Source organism: Euleptes europaea, chromosome 11 (assembly GCF_029931775.1).
Source record: "Euleptes europaea isolate rEulEur1 chromosome 11, rEulEur1.hap1, whole genome shotgun sequence".
In the NCBI taxonomy this organism is placed as follows: Eukaryota; Metazoa; Chordata; class Lepidosauria; order Squamata; family Sphaerodactylidae; genus Euleptes; species Euleptes europaea.
Window position 1 is genome coordinate 57,310,838 of NC_079322.1, and position 16,496 is coordinate 57,327,333.

At 51.0% G+C, this 16,496-nt stretch overlaps 2 protein-coding genes across 2 annotated transcripts in view; one reads left to right on the forward strand and one right to left on the reverse strand.

Annotated features, from left to right (window-relative positions):
- Positions 1-5,698: 5,698 nt before the first annotated feature.
- SKIDA1 (SKI/DACH domain containing 1) lies at positions 5,699-8,294 on the reverse strand. The gene has a single exon (XM_056857659.1). The coding sequence runs from the start codon at positions 8,212-8,214 to the stop codon at positions 5,731-5,733; it is 2,484 nt and encodes an 827-aa protein (XP_056713637.1). The 5' UTR covers positions 8,215-8,294; the 3' UTR covers positions 5,699-5,730.
- A 7,916-nt stretch (positions 8,295-16,210) lies between these two features.
- MLLT10 (MLLT10 histone lysine methyltransferase DOT1L cofactor) overlaps positions 16,211-16,496 on the forward strand; it is a 131,048-nt gene continuing 130,762 nt past the window's right edge. The window contains exon 1 of the mRNA XM_056857577.1: positions 16,211-16,434. Within this exon, the coding sequence (XP_056713555.1) occupies positions 16,219-16,434 (216 nt within the window). The 5' untranslated portion in view covers positions 16,211-16,218. The remainder of the gene's footprint in view (positions 16,435-16,496) is intronic.

Here is a 16,496-nt window from a genome sequence, read left to right on the forward strand (position 1 = left end):
ACGCACGGTCGCTTGAGCCTCCTTTCTTCCCTGTTCCAGCCAGGATTCAGCCAGGATCGAACGCACGGTCGTGCGTTCGATCCTGGCTGAATTCTGGCTGGAACAGGGAAGAAAGGAGGCTCAAGCGACCGTGCGTTTTCGCCCAAAGAGGGGGAGAGAAAAAACACACACACACCCCAGAGGGGTCATGCCCTTCCCTTACGGGCGACCCGGAAAACAAAACTGCCGGAGTGGAGCCTAGCCAGGAGGAAGGCGCCGCGGTTTGGGAGCAGCCCGAGAGGGAGGAAGGGAGACAAAAGGGCCGGCTTGGAGAGGCCAGGCCCAAGTAGGCCCGGGGCCTCCGCTCGGTGGCGGGGGGAAGGGGGGGTCCTTCGTCCCCCGGGCTCCCAGCCGCAGAAAGGCCGCCTCCGAGTGGGTCTCCTGCCTTCGGCTAATGAGTCGGCGACGCGTTCGAGGCAAGGGAGAAAGGGAAGAGGAAGAGGAAGGCCGGAGACGCAAGACACATTTACGCACGGGGAGGTTTGCAGCTCTCCAGATGCACATTTTCCCCATCCGAATGCTCAAAACTCTGCACGGGGGGCTTTTTTTTTTTTTGAGTTTGGAGAAATCGGGTGGGGGAAATGTGCATCTGGAGAGCGGCAAACCCAAGGCGAAACCTCCCGTGCGTAAAGGAGAGGCCGAGCAGGGCGGGAAACCACCAGGAGTTTGTTTTCAAGCACGCAAGATGGCGACGGGGGGGGGGAAACAGGTTTTCGGCCACTGCTGCGGACCAAAAGGGGGGGACACCGACCCAAGCCCCCTCCCCAAGGCCTGCTTGCGGCCTCGCACAGATCCACTTCCGGTTTCGTCCTCGCTGGGAAATGCTCGGGCCGAAGGACTGCTCTTTCCCCAACCAGGCACACTTTTGCAAAGGTCGGGGTGTGGGGTGGGGGGAATCCTGCGTTGCTGGCTCCCAGCAAACTCCCCCTACCCCTGTTTACAAACACAGCTGTTGCCGTATATTTGCAACGCACCCTAAAGCCACCAGCAGCGAGGGAAGGTGCAGAAAAGGGAAGGGGGGAGGAGGAGGGGGAGGAGGGAGGTGGTCACGGCATCTGGAAAGGACAGGGCGCCTTGTTTTTGAAACTGTCAATTCTCTCAACCCCTATTGTGAGAGCTTCATGCAAAACATCTCGGGCCTTTTAACGCTGGGGCTTGTGAGGCCGCCTCAGATTGAAAAGGAGAGGGAGAGGGGAGGGGGAAAGCCAGGGCAACGCAAATAATTATATCGGAATAGGCGCACACAAACACACGCACGCACGCACAAATTGCAACATACAGGGTTGTCAATAATTTATATTTTGCATCGTTTTGCCTGCATACAAATCTTTTGAAAGTACTCTAGTTAACAAACAGGACAAAGAGAAATCCTTAACCAACAAAGCCCGTGATCACCGTCAGATGCCCCTTCAATCGTATTTTCTTTAAACACGCTTTTTGCTGGAATCCTTCAGAGGAGATTTGGCCGAGCCTGATGTTTGCAAGGGCGATTTAGCAAGGTAGATTCCCTCCCTTTGTCCTCCCGCTATTGGAAGGGGAAATGGTTCTACGAGCTTCTACTCTTTTAAGGAAAGTTTTTGCCACCCCAACAGATTTGCAGCTGAATCATGAACTCCCCCCTCCCCCACGAGCCATCTTAACCGTAAAAAACCACAGCGAGCAGAGGCGCTTCCTGTGCGCTCTCTGACTTTCCAAAAGGCCATTTTCGAACAACTCTTCTAACACACTCACACGTGTAAAGTGAAACCAAAACATGATCGCATAGCTCTTCTTTCTGCAGGAAGGTAAAATTTATTGGCACCCAAATCCATGTGTGTGTGTGTGTGGGGGGGAGGGGTTCAGAGTTCATTTCAAAAGTCACCAGGAGAATGACTGAACAGCACTTTTCATGGATCAGGCATCACCAGCTTGCCAACCACCAACACACACACACAGTACCTAATGTTTATAATGTACACACACACACATAGCGCTGACATAACGCTGTGGTCAAGTAATGACTGGAAGAAAACAACAATCGCTTTTCAAAGAAAGGGTTGTAAACTGAGTGTTACATCGTTTAAGCCAATAGGCCTGGTTTTACTGAAAGGCATCTACACATGTTCCCTTTTGAATGCTAGATATCTAGTCTAACATTCCCTTTGTCTTCAAGAGACATTTCTCCTCCATATATTTCTTAGTAACCTGGAATTGCAGAGAAACCTCTGGCATACACTTGAAACGCCAGTCACCATTGTCTTGGGTGTTTATTTGGGTTTTGTGGAATGGCAGATTTTTGCTTGTTTGTTTGTTTTGGCCCCAAGCTGTGGTGGTTTATACAATGAGATCTGGAATACTTGGAATACGCAAGTATTGGGGGTGGAATTGGGTATGTCCTCTGCTGGGTACTAAGACGTGTATTATTAGGAAGAGATGGATTGCGAACAAAGACACATATCTAAACTAAACAGCTCCGTAATGGGGACTGCAAACCCCAAACCATGTAATCTTGAGGGTGGCAGTGAATGGGATTGCTCTGAAGAAAGGCAAGCTGTGAAACCACTGTTTCAAAAGTGGATCTAGCCTAGTGGCCTTAGTACACTAAGATTCAATTGGACTGGTAAGAATTGTTAATCGGTACCCCGGGAAACACCTCGCAGGATCTGACACATTCCTCTTTCTCTCTGCATTTTCTTTACAATACAGCAACACTGAATATCTCCTCCCACCAGCAAAATCAAATGCATTTTTTCACTGCTTGCGCTAAAGTGAAGATGGTCTCTTGTGAAAATTATTGGGTTGTTTAGGTTTTTTTTTAAAGGGGAGCCATTTTCACGATGCAGGTTTTGGAGGTGGGGGTAGAAGTAGGCCAAAAAGCTGTTTCGTGGTTGTTTTTTTAAGCCTGAATACTTTTCACGCAGATCTTGTGAACTGCAATGGGTGAATCCCTCTGATCTACAGAAGCCGAGGTTAGAACAAGGCGCCATATTTCTTACTTCTTAAAAGCCACTGAATTTTAAAAGGGGTGTGTGTGTGTGCGTGTGCTTCTAGCTGCCTGAACACACACACACACTATAACAGCTCTCTGAAACACATTGCAAATCTTTCATGCCATTTGCGATTCAAGGGCCAACTGAATCGCCCTGGCCTTGTGAGCCCTGTGGTCAAAGCCAATTGGAAATGGGCAGAGAGAGTCCACTAAGCATGGGGAGGGGAGGAGCGACCTGCCTTGGCAACTTTGCCTCTTCTTCCACGGCTGTTTTAGCAACGAGCTTTTGCAACCAAGCCATGGCTTAGGAAGGAAGAGGGGGAAGGGTGGCTACTCCTGAGGCTGGGAGAGCCTATTTGGATGACACGAGCTTGTAACTGGTGCCTCTCCACACACACACCCAAGTCTCTGGCCAACGGATCTCCCCTCCTTTGGAGAACCATGGCAAGCAGGGCATGCCAGCACCCAATCGATAAGGGCAACCTGTGTTAGACCAAGGGGGGGGGGTTCCGTTAAAACTATAGTCTCTCTAAACATATTTGGCTGCAGGTATTCCTGCAGCAGAATCTTCTACAAAAAGAAGAAAATGCTGTGTGCGTGTGTGTATGACATTAACTAATGTCTATTTGGACCCCACTGACAGACAAAGAGGAGTGAGTGGGGAAGGGTAGGAATAAGGCAGAAATTACAAGAGTTTAAACACACACACAATAGCAAGCAAATTCCGCTAAGGCATGTTGATTCTGAGGTCCAGAGTAAACATTTCATTTTTAAAAAATTTGTTTGTGTCAAAGAGAACCAATATATCCTCCTGGAATCACTCTATGGATGGAATCCATGAAAATGTTTAAATCAGGAGGAGGAATTGGGCTCAAATCAGAACTTTGTGGCAAAGGAAAAGGCAGGAGTTAAATGCTGATTCAGCATTTCCACTAACTCGTTTTTCTCAAACCTTCAGTTTCAAGGTGTATCTAGGGCAATTTTGCCAAGCTTCCTGCCTTCGGCCTCTCTCCTTCTCTCCCAATCAATATTGACCACTATATTGTTTGTTTGTTTTCATCACAGTTGCATAAGAAACACTAATCAACCTCTGGAAGCCTATTCCTTCCACTCGGCCCTCCCCCTCTCTCACGCACACACCCCCAAACCAGGAAACAATGGTTAACCCTGCAATAAGTGTATGAAATCGTTCATTTTTTTTAAACAGTGTTTTAATTGAAAATAAAGCTAAAGCATGCTTTTTCCAACAGTGCAAATTTCCATCATTTTGATTTACTGCTTCCATTATCACAACATATTACACCGGCATGTCTTACCAAAGGCTAGACTCTAGAAGTCGGCCTGTTTCAACTATCTCGAGATTAAGTGCAAATATAGACAATTGCCTCTGATTGTCACGTGCAGTAAAAAAAATGCTCCTGCTACAAAGATGGGGGGGAGTCAAGTTTCCAGAGATAGAGAGAAAAACAGTGACATCTCCTGGGGTTTAAACGCCTGAGTTTGGGTGCTAAAACAGCCACCAAGAGTATGGGGTTGGCCTTAGGGAATATTCCTTCTGCTGAGGCCTCTGTTGTTATTCATCCTGTTGGATTTTTCTTACTGCATTTTATTTTGATTCCCTCCAACGGGACAAGAGAAGTAAGAGTCCTTCCCCCACCCCCACCCCCATCTTTCCAAATCTGGAAGGTTCAAGTTTTGTGGACCTTCCATGACCCTTTCCATATGAGCATGGCTACACCTAATTCCACCACAATTCCAGCGATTTTCAGGCTGCAGTCCCTATGCTCGTTTACTTGGGAGCAGGCCCCAATTGAATTCAGAGGGCTTCCCAAGCCAAGGTGCAGAGGGCTGAGCTGCAAGACAAGCTGGATCGCCTACTGTAGCCAAGACAGGACACCAGTGACCCAACCTGAGGACTTCTGTTGCAAAGGGTGGCTCGTTCCCAGGCTGGCGGGGGTGTTGCTGAGGTTACAGTTTTTGTATCATACCTTTCTTTCTACCTTCCAATATACTTCCACATCTATTGAGTAGGCCCATGAGGCAACTTTCCCAGTGCTGGAAAGACACACCCCGCTACCAGCATTCGATAAATGCGGGAGTGGAATTGCTTTTGTGGGGGGGAAGACAGGGAAATAGAACAGAGGAAAAGACCTTAGACCTGACCACAGACTGCTTCCCCCACCCCAATTATAGTGAATCCTCACTGTGCAAACCTCCTCACTGACCAAACTTGAACGGAATTGAACGTTTAGATTTCCAGGTTCGAAATCTAGTGCATACATATTAATGGCTCATTCGAATTGTTATCATTCAACCTTTTCCAAACATTTATTCGTAGCAGTTGAACTGAGGTACCGGGTGCATTATTAGCATTTTGAGACAGTAAAGTGTTCCAGCTTTAGCAGATTTCACTGAGCTTCTTAAAAAAAAATATTTTCTTAATAAACTCGAGTCTTTCTCCTGAAGTAGTCTGTGGAATGTTAGATCTCCCCTTCCCCTCCCCCCAGTCGTTTTCATGGCAAAGAAAATAGTAATCCGGTTTCTTGTCTTCTTAAAAATAGGATAAATCAGGATTCCCAGCCAGAAAGAAAGAAAAAAATCTTGTGAAATATAGGATCTTGGTGGGAGAAGCCATCCAGGGTAAATTCTCAAAAACGTAAGGAAAAGAAGTACTGGGGCGGGTGCGGTGTAAATAACAAAGTAGTGTTCCCATTTAATCTCACTCATGAATGAAATTTCCTGAATTTGTGGCTGGGTGGAAGAGGTATTGCTGCCCCGCCCAGCTGCCATTTCCAGACAGGATGGGCCTTGGGAGGCGTTTGGGCATCCTTGGCTGTGTTCAAGGTGTAGGCTGGCAACAAATCCCCATCCAGGCCAACCACCAAGGAGGGCGGGCAGGGAAAATTGCCCATGAAGTTAAAGGGCCTCTTCACGGCCGAGGCGACGGCGCTGGCCACCCTTTTGCGCCGGTTGAGAACGGCCAAGTCATCCAGTGCTCCTTCAGGGGCCTCGAGGAGCTTCCCCGGGGGCGGCCGGGGGCTCCGGGCTGTTTTCAGATTTGGTTTCAGCGGGCCTGGGCTGGGGAGGACGGCTCTCTTGCCCAGCACCAAAGTCCGGTAGTTTTTCCTCACCCTGGCTCCAAATTTGTATTCCCCATCCTCGGGTTTGGCAGCGGCTGCGGTGCCTAAAGTGCATGCGGCGAGGGCCTGGCTTGGGGGGGCCGGCGGCAGGGGGCTGGAAGAGGGGCTGGGGGGCTCGTCAGTGCAGGCAGGGTCTTCCTTGGTGGGCAGTCGCGGGTCCTCCCGGGGCGGCTGGCCGGGGCTGGCCGGGGGCGAGGGCCCGCCGTCGGCCTCCAGCTTGGGCTCCTGGGGGGCTTCCCACTTGAGCGGGGCCTGGCCGGGGCTGGGCAGCGGGAGGGCTCCATACTCGGCGTTGGAGCTGCTGTCCTCGACTTTGATCTGGGCAATGGGCACAAGAGGCAAGAGCTGGGCAGGGGGGCCGGGGCATTCGGCAGCCACAGAGGCCGCCACCTCGGGCGGGCTTTGGGAGAAGGAGCAGTCCGAGCAGGGGGACCATCGGCAGTCCGGGCGGGCGGGGGCTTCGGGGGACTCCCTGGGCAAGCCCCCCAGGGCGGCCGCGGGGACCTCCGCTGGCAGCGGAGGAGGAGGGAGGAGAGGCGGGGGGCTGGCGGGGCCGCCTCTCCTGGCCTCCGGCAGGAACCTGGGCTGGGGCGAAGCCTGGCTGAGCTTTGGGCCGGGCGAAGGGAAGGCGGCGGGGTCCAGCGAGGGGGAAGGAGAGCCGCCGGCCGGGAGGGGTTCCTCGCAGCCCCCCCGGGCCAGCCCCGCGAAGCACGCGCCCGGCTTGAGGCAGGCCAGGCCCGGCTCGGGTTTGGGGGCCCAGCGGCTCCAGTCCTCCTCCTCGGGCGCTTCGGCTTTGATGACCCTCGCCGGCTCCTCGCGGCCGGCCCAGTGCGGGTGGTACAGGAGGGCGGCCGGCGCCAGGCCGGGCGGCTTGCAGAAGCTGGTGCGCCTGAAGCGGATGCTCTGCACCGAGACCTGGCTGGAGCCCGAGCTGGAGTCCGACTCGGAGCTGCTCCCCTCGTCGTCTTCTTCTTCTTCGTCGTCGTCGTCCTCATCGGAGCTCAGCTCGCTGGAATCCGAGGCGCAGCTCTCTTCCTCCTCCTCCGAAGAAGCCGAATTGCTGGTGCTGGACAAACTGGAGCAGAAATCGGAGTCGTTGGCCGCGGGGTCCGAGTAGGAGCTGGATTCGGAGTCGCTGCTGTAGCTCTCCGGGAAGGGCGGGTGGGGGTGCGTCGGCAGCCCCGGCGCTAGGAAGCCGCTCAAGCCGGGCAGCCGCGGGGTCGGGGCGCCCTTCAGCTTGCAGGCGCGGGGCAGGAGCAGCAGGCGCCTCCCGCAGCCGCCCGGCGAGCCACCCTCGACGGCCTTCTTCCGCTTGGCCCGGCACCCCAGGGCCAGCGGGCCACCTCTCGCGGCGGCGGCGGAGGCTGCAGCGGCGGCGAGCTTGGGCTGGCTGGCAATGGCGGCCGATGAGTGGTAGTAGTAGTGGGGGTGCTTGGAGCAGAGCAGGCTCCGAAAGTAAGCCGGTTGCGAAGCCAGGGAGACGTAGCGGGGCCCCAGCGGGCCAGTTTCATAGTTTGCCACCCCTTTGCGATGCGACCGGGCCAGTCCCGGCGAGCTCTGCCCGGGGGATTTGCTCCAAATGTGAGGTAGATCCGAGGCCGGTAGGAAAGCGCCCGAGTCCGCCGCCGCCCGCCACGCTTTCCTCTTGGGCGCCGCGGCTCCATTCAAGCCCAGCCAAAGTTTGCCGCCGTCTTTCCAGAAAGCCGCGTAGGGGTCGGGCCCGGGGGAAGCGGGGGCCGGCCCCTGGCTCCGGCGCTTGGTCCTGAGCACCCGCTCGGTCTTGCACGAGGTGTAGAGCGCCTCCACGTCCTCGCGGGAGATGAGGGTGCATTTGGCGGCGTGGAAGGCGATCGAGTTGATGGCTTTGAGCTTCCGCAGCTCCTCCAGGTCGCAGTGGTGCTTCTTGACTTTCAGGTGGTCCATGCGCTTGTGCACCGTCGTGCGCGGGATGTTCTTCAGCAGATCCGTGAAGACCTGCGAGAGGGCGAACATCTGCTTGCCCTGGATCACCAGGTAGCCCAGCCGCACGCCGTCCACCTCCTCGAAGCCCGACTTCAAGTCTCCCATGGCGCGTCTTAAATTATTCCCAGCATTGGGGCCGGGGGAGCATAAAAAGGGAGGCTGGCGGGGCTCCCCAGCCCCACAGGACGGCTAGCAGCAGCAGCAGCAGGGAGGGAGGGGGCGAAAATCTACACCACCCTCCCAATGAGGAGGAGGGAGAGAGGAGAAAAGAAAGCTATAAAAATCCTCAGCCAGGTGCTGGATTGGTCTCAAGGCATTCTGCTGAATGAAAAAAAAAGAACAAAGCCTGTTATTCCTGATCAAACTTTGGGTGGGGGGGAGGAAGAATCAGCAGAGAGAGAAAGAGAGAGAGATGGAGAGCTTGAGATGGAGGAGGGAGGAAACATGCCCTGGAAAACTGCCTGGAGGGGAAATCAGCTCGCTTGGCCCCGATGTTTCAGGACGGGACTGAGGGCTGGCTGGCTGGCTACCTGTGCCCTTTGGCTGGCTGACTGCCTCCCCCCCCCTCGCCCAGCTAGGATGAAGGAATGTGGAGGAAAGGGGGCGACTGGAAGACGAGGAGGAGAGGCGAAGGGCCGCTCTTCCCGCCGCTGCTTTTGCTCCAAATCAAATGACAGAGTGAAGTGAGCTCGTCCGGAGACACCTTCATCAATTAATTCCCCTAAAGCCAACGCTGATTGGACACTCCTGACAGGTGATGCAATAAAAATTGATATTCCACCCCCTTTTCCACCCACCTCCCGTCTCTCCCCCCTCAAAAAAAAATCTCCAGCTAATTAGCATACCCTCCGACTGCCACCTCCCCTCCCAAAGTAAATAATACTGTTAGTATATAAATCTTTCTATTAAACAATCCGGAGCTCGGAGCCAACCGAGAGCTCGCTCTGCAGCGCTGGCGACTGAAGGAAAGGATTTGGAAGCCCTGCGGATGGGGATTTTTTTCCCTTTTTTTAAAAGGAAGGAGGGGAGGGACCCTAAGAAATAAATAGAATTTGGAAACCCGTTCGGGCTGTTTAAGGAGAATAAATGGGGCTAATTTTTCCCACTATGGGAATTCTCGAGACCTAAAGATGATTGTGGTGGGTGGGTTTCGTGGACAGGACCGAGTAACCATTTTAAAAGGGCGGTTTTTCCCCTTGCATTGTGTGCTAAGGGGAATCTTCCTCGTCTGATATTTTCCTTCCCGAGGGTTTAAAGTTTGTTGTTGCTTTTAAAAACTAGTGCTTATTTGTTGCTATTTTGCTGCTAACGACTCGGACAATGAGAGTACTCACGTTCTTTTGATTGGATTCTTCTTTCCTCCTCGCTTATTCGTCTCTCTCTCTCTCTCTCTCTCTTTCTCCCTCTCCAGCCAATAGTTAAGTTGTTGCTACTAAGGTTTCTTTGGGGCTTGTGTGGTTATCCTGAGTTCCAGCCCCGTAATACTGTAACACTTTTAACTGAAATTCTGCCTGAAATATTAGGGGGAGGGGGAGGGGGAAGGGGTTGGAAGGGGGGGGAGAGAGAGATCGGGACGTGGTCTCACGTCAGACCCATAACAAAGCATAGATAAGCCCGAAATGTATCCACTTTTCACTGTTCTCCGTGCAGGCGCACAAGGTGGAGGGTCCCTTCTTTTCCCAGAGTCCACGCCAGGATTGCCCTGCGTGTAGATGACTGCTGGGGGGGGGGGAAGGCGGGGGGAGAGGAGGCAACAGAGTCACGGAAAGGAAGAAAAGGAGGAGGGCAAGAGGGAAGGTTGCCGTGGGTCAGAAGGATGCTTTGCAGAGCCTGGCTTGTTCTGGGGAAGAATTTCTTGTAGCCTGGGCAAGTTCAGCTTCTCGCTGGCTATCTCTCCCTCAAAACACCCCCCATAAGGAGACTTCGAGAGGGGGAAGCATTAGTTACGTGTGTGAGGGGGAGGGTTACCATTCAGACGTTTGGTGTATGGAACCGGTGCGTAAGCAAGGTCTCAGACTACAGATTGCCCGCTCTCTCTGAGCCAAGCAAATGACTCCTCCGCCTCCAACTTTAACCCCTCCCTAGCGGCCTCCGGTTTGGCCCCGCGGCAGAAGGGGAGAATATTCCCCTCCCCACCCCTTCGCAAGGTTTAGCCAAGCAAGGTAACCTTTCCAAAGACATTTTAGGTCTGTTCGGTGAAAAGCTGCCACCAACCCCAGATAATAAAATGGCAAGCCACCCCCCTCCCAGACGCAGAACTAGGAAGGAAGCCCAGTCGAATCCCTCTGCTGTGTGTATGTGAGTTGGGGGGGGGGGGGTCCCAAATTCTTTTATTCAACTGGAGTGTGTGGATGGAAGTGTTAATCGATTTGCAGCTAAAACCCGATCTGAAGCACAAGCCTCGCTGTCTTTCAGTAGCTCCTGCCAAGTATCAAGGATGTAAAGCATCCCTGTGCTCCAGGAAAACCACCGGGAATCCTCAGAGTAAGAAACTGAGGGTGGGCAGCGCGCCTGGGAAGAAAGGAACCTCTTCTCATTCAAGAGCTCCGCGCCTCTCTGCCCCACTGATGCAGACTGGCAGTATAGGGAAAGGCGTTAGTGAGAAAGAAAGTAAGACTGTCTCACTCTTAAGAAAATTAATTTCCAGGGCCGTTTTGCATGACGAGGTAAAATCTGAGCCTCCCCCACCCCAACACACACAGTTTCCCAGGAATTCTGCAGAGAAAGGGGTTGGGGAGGCGAGGTGGAGGAGGAAGGCACCCGGAAATTAAGAAAACCCACTGAATCGACTCTAACTGCAAAGGTTAGGGTTTGAACAGCAAGATATGCTGTTGCTTGTAGCGCCGAGCTATAAACGCGCCCTCTCCAACTTTAAGAAGGCTCCCCCCCCCTCCGCATTTGTGCGTGGGGATCTATATATCTTCTCTCTATCTGTATCCATTGGGATGAGACAGGAGGAAAAGGGAGAGCCTGGACAGGAGTCTCGAGATGTTACAGCCATCCGAAAGGCAGCGGCGAACAATGAATGCCTCCTCACAGCCGTAGCTGAGCTTCGCATCTGGATGGCCTCGTGCGTCTTTCCCTCTTCTCCCCCCCCCCCCCACCAGCGCACAGGAGACATCGCCTCTGATTCTGAAGCTGCGGCAAGCAAAGTTTCGAGGGGAAACAGCTGCTTGGCTTAAGGGGGGGAAGGAGAGAAAGAAAGGAAGGCTTTGGAAATCTTCCCCACCCCCCACTCCTGTTTCCAGGATAGCAGTGGAACCCTATCCCTTTCCTTACTACCTATCATCTATCAATGGAGACGATGGAGCTCCTGTCAGCCCGATCCACAAAGCTGTTAAGCCTAAAGTCTTGGATTCATCCCTCTCTATCTTCTTTATGGAGGCTAAAATCGGGTTAGTTCCTTTAGTTCCTTAGGTTTTCCAAGGTGGCCTAAGAACCCACCGAAGCTGTTGCTCTCCCCCCACCCCAAGCTTTGACCAGGTACAGAGAGCCTAATTTCTCTCTTTGGGGGTTCTTCTGTAACACACACTGCAGAAACCAACAGTCCTCTTGCTCTATGGAGCAGCAGTGCCTCTAACCCTGTCGGTACAGGGCTGACTCTCAAGTAAAATGGGTTGTGGGGATCTCAGCCGTCTCTTTCCCTTTCGCACCTGCACAATGACTGCAGTTGTCAGGCCTTGCCTCTTCGGCAATGGGCTTGAGCAAGCCTCGAGTTCCACCCAGGTCCCAAAGAGAAGCCTTCGCTTTCTTGATCTCAGTCTTCACGGTGATAGTACGGGGGAAGTGAAGGGAGAGGGAGGGACGATGAATGAATGAATGTAAACGCGCTACACCCAAGTGAAACACACGTTCGGAGAGTTACGAATCTTCTACCAAACGCCCCGGCAGTCTTTGGTTTCTTGAAACTTCCTCATCTGGATTGGGAGGGGGGAATGAGGGAGAGAAGGAACCTGCTAGTTTTCTTGTGATTATCCGCCCTCTTTGAGTATCCGGGATCTTCCTTAAGCGCGTTGGTGAGCCGGTGCTCATATTAAAAGGAAAATAAAAGCCAGGGAGGCCCGCGGTTCCAGCATATCCAGATCGGAGACTTGCCAAAAGATTTCCATGCATTCTATAACTTCAGTTATGAATGGGAAAGCTGCCCCCCCCCAGAAAAAAAGAATTGGGGGGGGTCGGAATTAGGGTGTCCAAGTTTTGCCAGTATTTACCGTCTCATAAAGGAAGAGCACAAGGCATTTCTTTGCAGCATTACGGTCATAGAGCCAAACAGCCCGATCCACAAAGCAGTTGATGTAGCCTGATTAGAATTCACGCCAATTTACAGCGCAATCCCAAGAGCACTTTACTGAGAACAAACCCCACTGAAGATTTGAGCGCACTTTCTTAGGACTGCACTGCTAGGCTGACAGCCTAACAAACCCCTTTTGTGGGCATGAGCCTCACTGAGAATTACTTCCAAGATCCTTGGGTTTTCAGGCTACGATGTAAGCAGTTTACGTAGAGGGATTCCTTCGAGGTAGGCCTGGGTGTGTAAATCAACGGGAATAACAAGCTGCCCCTCGCAGACTTGGAGGCTCACGGCCTTGTGCGTCGTGCTGAAAGCCAGGGCCCTCGCAAAGCCGTGAGAGAGTTTGCCTGCCGTCTTCCTTTCCAGGAGAACATATCAGCTGCCCATGGATTCCTAAACCAATAAAACCAGAGCGGAGGACCCTCGCCCTGGCCTGAAATCCTTTCACAGCCGATTCCTCCTAACACTAAAGGACTAGAATGCAAACTGTTTTGGTAGGTGCTGATTTCAAGTGAGCTTCCCTTCCAGTCCATTCATATTCACACCTTTCTTAGTGCTGGTGAAATGGAGCTCATTTTGGAATGGGTGCACAGTCTTCGAACACTGGCTTAACTCAGATGCTGATGTGTGCCCTTCCGCATCCTCTCCCTCACCTACCAAGCCAAACACAGAATATCAGTCAAATGTGCTTTTCCCCCATGAAGTATCCTCAGTCTGTAAATCTACCTGCCTACCTTAGGTAGGATTTCTTTACCTTAGATAATATTTCAGTCTGAAGCAGTCTTGGCCCACGACAAAACCTCATTAGAAAATAACAAAGAAAAATAATATTCCTCACCCACTGCTGTAAAACTATTCCCGTTGATCTCACATTGTATGAGGGCTGCTGCTGCTTTTTTTTCTTTTACCATATGGTATCAAAAAAAACATGTACAGAAAATCCTGGAAATAACTTGCTGTTTTGTGGGAGGGAAAAGGTGTGGGCCTGCGTGTGTTGAAGAGAGGGGCGGTGGTGGTCTGTATTGGAAAACGCCCTCTTACGTTTTGCTTTGATATATTTTCATTGTATTATCATGATGATGTTTAAACAGCTCTGCAATCTAGGCTGACCTCTTCTTTCTGGGGCAAGTCACTCAGAGCACCATTTGCAGCCTTTTAAAGGTTTACTTGTGAAATGCAGCTGCACTTGGAGGCTCTGTTTCACTAACTCCTCCAATTCTCTCCTTCCTGGTGCATTTCCACACTGCCGTGGCTACCTTCTGATTATCTTCTTCTTTATTATTACCTGTTTCCGCTTGGCCTGCCTTAATCTTCCAAGGTTAGCCTGATTATAAACAATGATCTTTATTTCCCCTTCCAGAAGTAGAAACATATCATTTTCCAATCTAAAGTAGATGTTCACTGTTTGCATGCTGGCTGAAGATATCTTACTGTATAACATATCCAAAGTGGTCACGAAGAGGGGGAGGGGACTTGGGGAATAGGACAAAGGGGCCAGAAACCTGTCAAAAAGGGTCACAAAGCCCCCTCGCCCGTTATTTAAATTCAACCAAATGGGACAATAGACCTTAAAAACGCACCGATTTTTAAAAAAATGACAAACATGGCTACCTTTTCAAAATCAGAACAGTACCAGAGACACTTTTCTGACACCCAAAAACCTATAACTGAGCAGCCAGAACACATAGTACTAGACTTCTGAGTGATTTCTTTGTAAACAAAGCAACAATTTATAGTGCTTTCCCCCATTCCAAAGCTCTGTTTTCTCACATGGATCTATCTTCTTCCTATAGTTAAGAAGATGTTTTCCTGAATTATTTCCTCCCCTCCCCCAAAAACCTTACTCAACCTTGTTGTTTTTAAACCTCACTTTTTAAAGAGGAGCTTTTTTGGGGACACAAACTGCATGCCATGTTGCCTACTGACCCATAATCAAAATGCAGTGACCTTCTACCCTTTTTCTGCCCCTTGACCCATCCAGAATTCAATGCAGCCTTTATAAATTTGCAAATCCTTGGACGAAAAGGGGATTTGGGGAGCCTTTGTTCTGCGAGGGTCCTCAAAGTGTGCATTTTTAATTAGACACAAAGGTGCAGCAAACAAAGGCGGAGGAACACGTTTGTGCTGCTTAGGTACAGGTGGGCAAATGCCTTGACCGGACTGCAAAAGATATAGTGCCAAACAAACAAACAAACAAACCCATCCTAACTTTTTTCGGAAAATAGTGCACACACACCCTTCCCATGGACGCAAGCAGCAAAAAGGCAATTGCAAACATAGGAGATCCGAAGGTTATGGGTTGCACCAAATTAGCAATGTGGTACAAATCACTTTCATGACGTAAGGAATGGCCAGGCCACAGTCTTCCAATGTTCCTCATCTCCAAGGACTGTGGGGATCCTGATGACCCGGGAAGGGGGGAGGGGAGAGAGGGGGGAGAGAGGGGGAGAGAGGGGGGAGAGAGGGGGGAGAGAGAGAGAGAGAGAGAGATTTGATCTGAATCTACAGGCACTTTCCCTTATCTCTTTTACTATCAGCCAGTTTAAAGGACACCATAATTACGATTGCGATAAAAGCAAGACAATGCCCGCCTATTTGGCCTGAATAAATAAGGAATGTTTACAACTCTAGAATGTTTCAATGGCAATTAAAGGCTGGCAAAGAAAACCCTCTCCTTCTCTCCTCTTACTTATTTACCCGGTGGGTTTTTTTTTTTGTTTGTTTCTTTTTACAAAATTAGAATCTTTGGTAAAGAGCAGAACAGCCTTTTGGAATGTTGGCAAGAGGAAGTGGAGAACATTACGGGGGAAGGGGCTACAGGAAAGACACCGACTTCAAAGGTCAACAGTATTCCTTCATTTTTTGGTGTGTGCATTTGTTTTATTTCTCCCGCAGCACATGTGCACAGATTTAGCTTTGGGGGGGGGGGAGGAGAGAAAGCGATTCATGGTTACAGTCACCGAACAGACCTAAAGAATCAGACCCACTCCTTGAGGCACCCGGGGGATATTAAAATATGGCAGTGAGGGGCCAGTCCTGCTCTGGTTTCGACCCACGACCGGAATCCAGGGATGCCTAGGAGCTCCCAGAGGGTGTTGGTTGGCAATCAGCGCCTTCCTTCCGAGTATCTGGGAGCCCTGGAAACCGAAGGAGCCTGAAAATCTATCCCATTTGCTAAAACACGAGGATCAATTCAAATATCCATTGTATCAGCAAACCCCATCGTAATCAGATTAAAGCAAGGTTTTGAGCACCAGCGCCTGCAAGGCTGAGCATTAACGAACCAGTGGAATAAAAGAAAGCAGAAAATGGGCTTGTTTCAACATTGCATTCTGAGACCAAAACCAAGCCAACACCGATAATTCGCAACGACAACAGAATCCTTCCCCCTTGCAAACTCTGCTTCTTTCCCCCCAGGCCGATACATGTTTTTCAAGCTACCATAACGTCAACTTTTCAGCGTCTTTTTTTTTTTTTTTACAAGCAGCTCATTTGTTTTTATTTCATGAATCAAAACTCCCCCCCACGTGGGTTAAAATACAACGGTGGCGATTTTTAAACTGCACAGCGGTTTCTCTTTTAACACATTGCTCTTGAGGAAATACCGTAGAGAAAACTTCTCTTTCTTTCCCTATTCCAAAATTAAATTACTAAGAAAGAGTTCCCTATTTCCTTAAGGCGATAGGGGCAAACGGAGTGTCAAAAAAAGAGGGGGGGGGGAATCCGAGAGTACGTGCAGCTCGCTGGTTATTTGCAGGCCCCCTTCCCTTTTGAAAGTTTAGACCTTCAATACCCTCGATTCTACTGGCAGAATTAGGATGGCCTCGGAGGGTCCTAAACGTGACCATTCACTTAGGCGGGGGGGCTACAGCTTGCAACAACGTGCTCGGCAACTTAATCTCGCATCCAAAAGGGCAGGGAGAGCAAAAGAATGGAGCAGAAACTCTCCCGACATTTCTAGTCCCTTTCCGCGGTGGATTGTGTATTTTGCAGTCGATGGGAACGTCTGGATTTTGCAGCAACGAGGAGAGAAGGTAAGTGTTTATCCTCCCAGCCGCTAGTTCACGGGAAACAATGAAAGAACAAAGGGGACCAC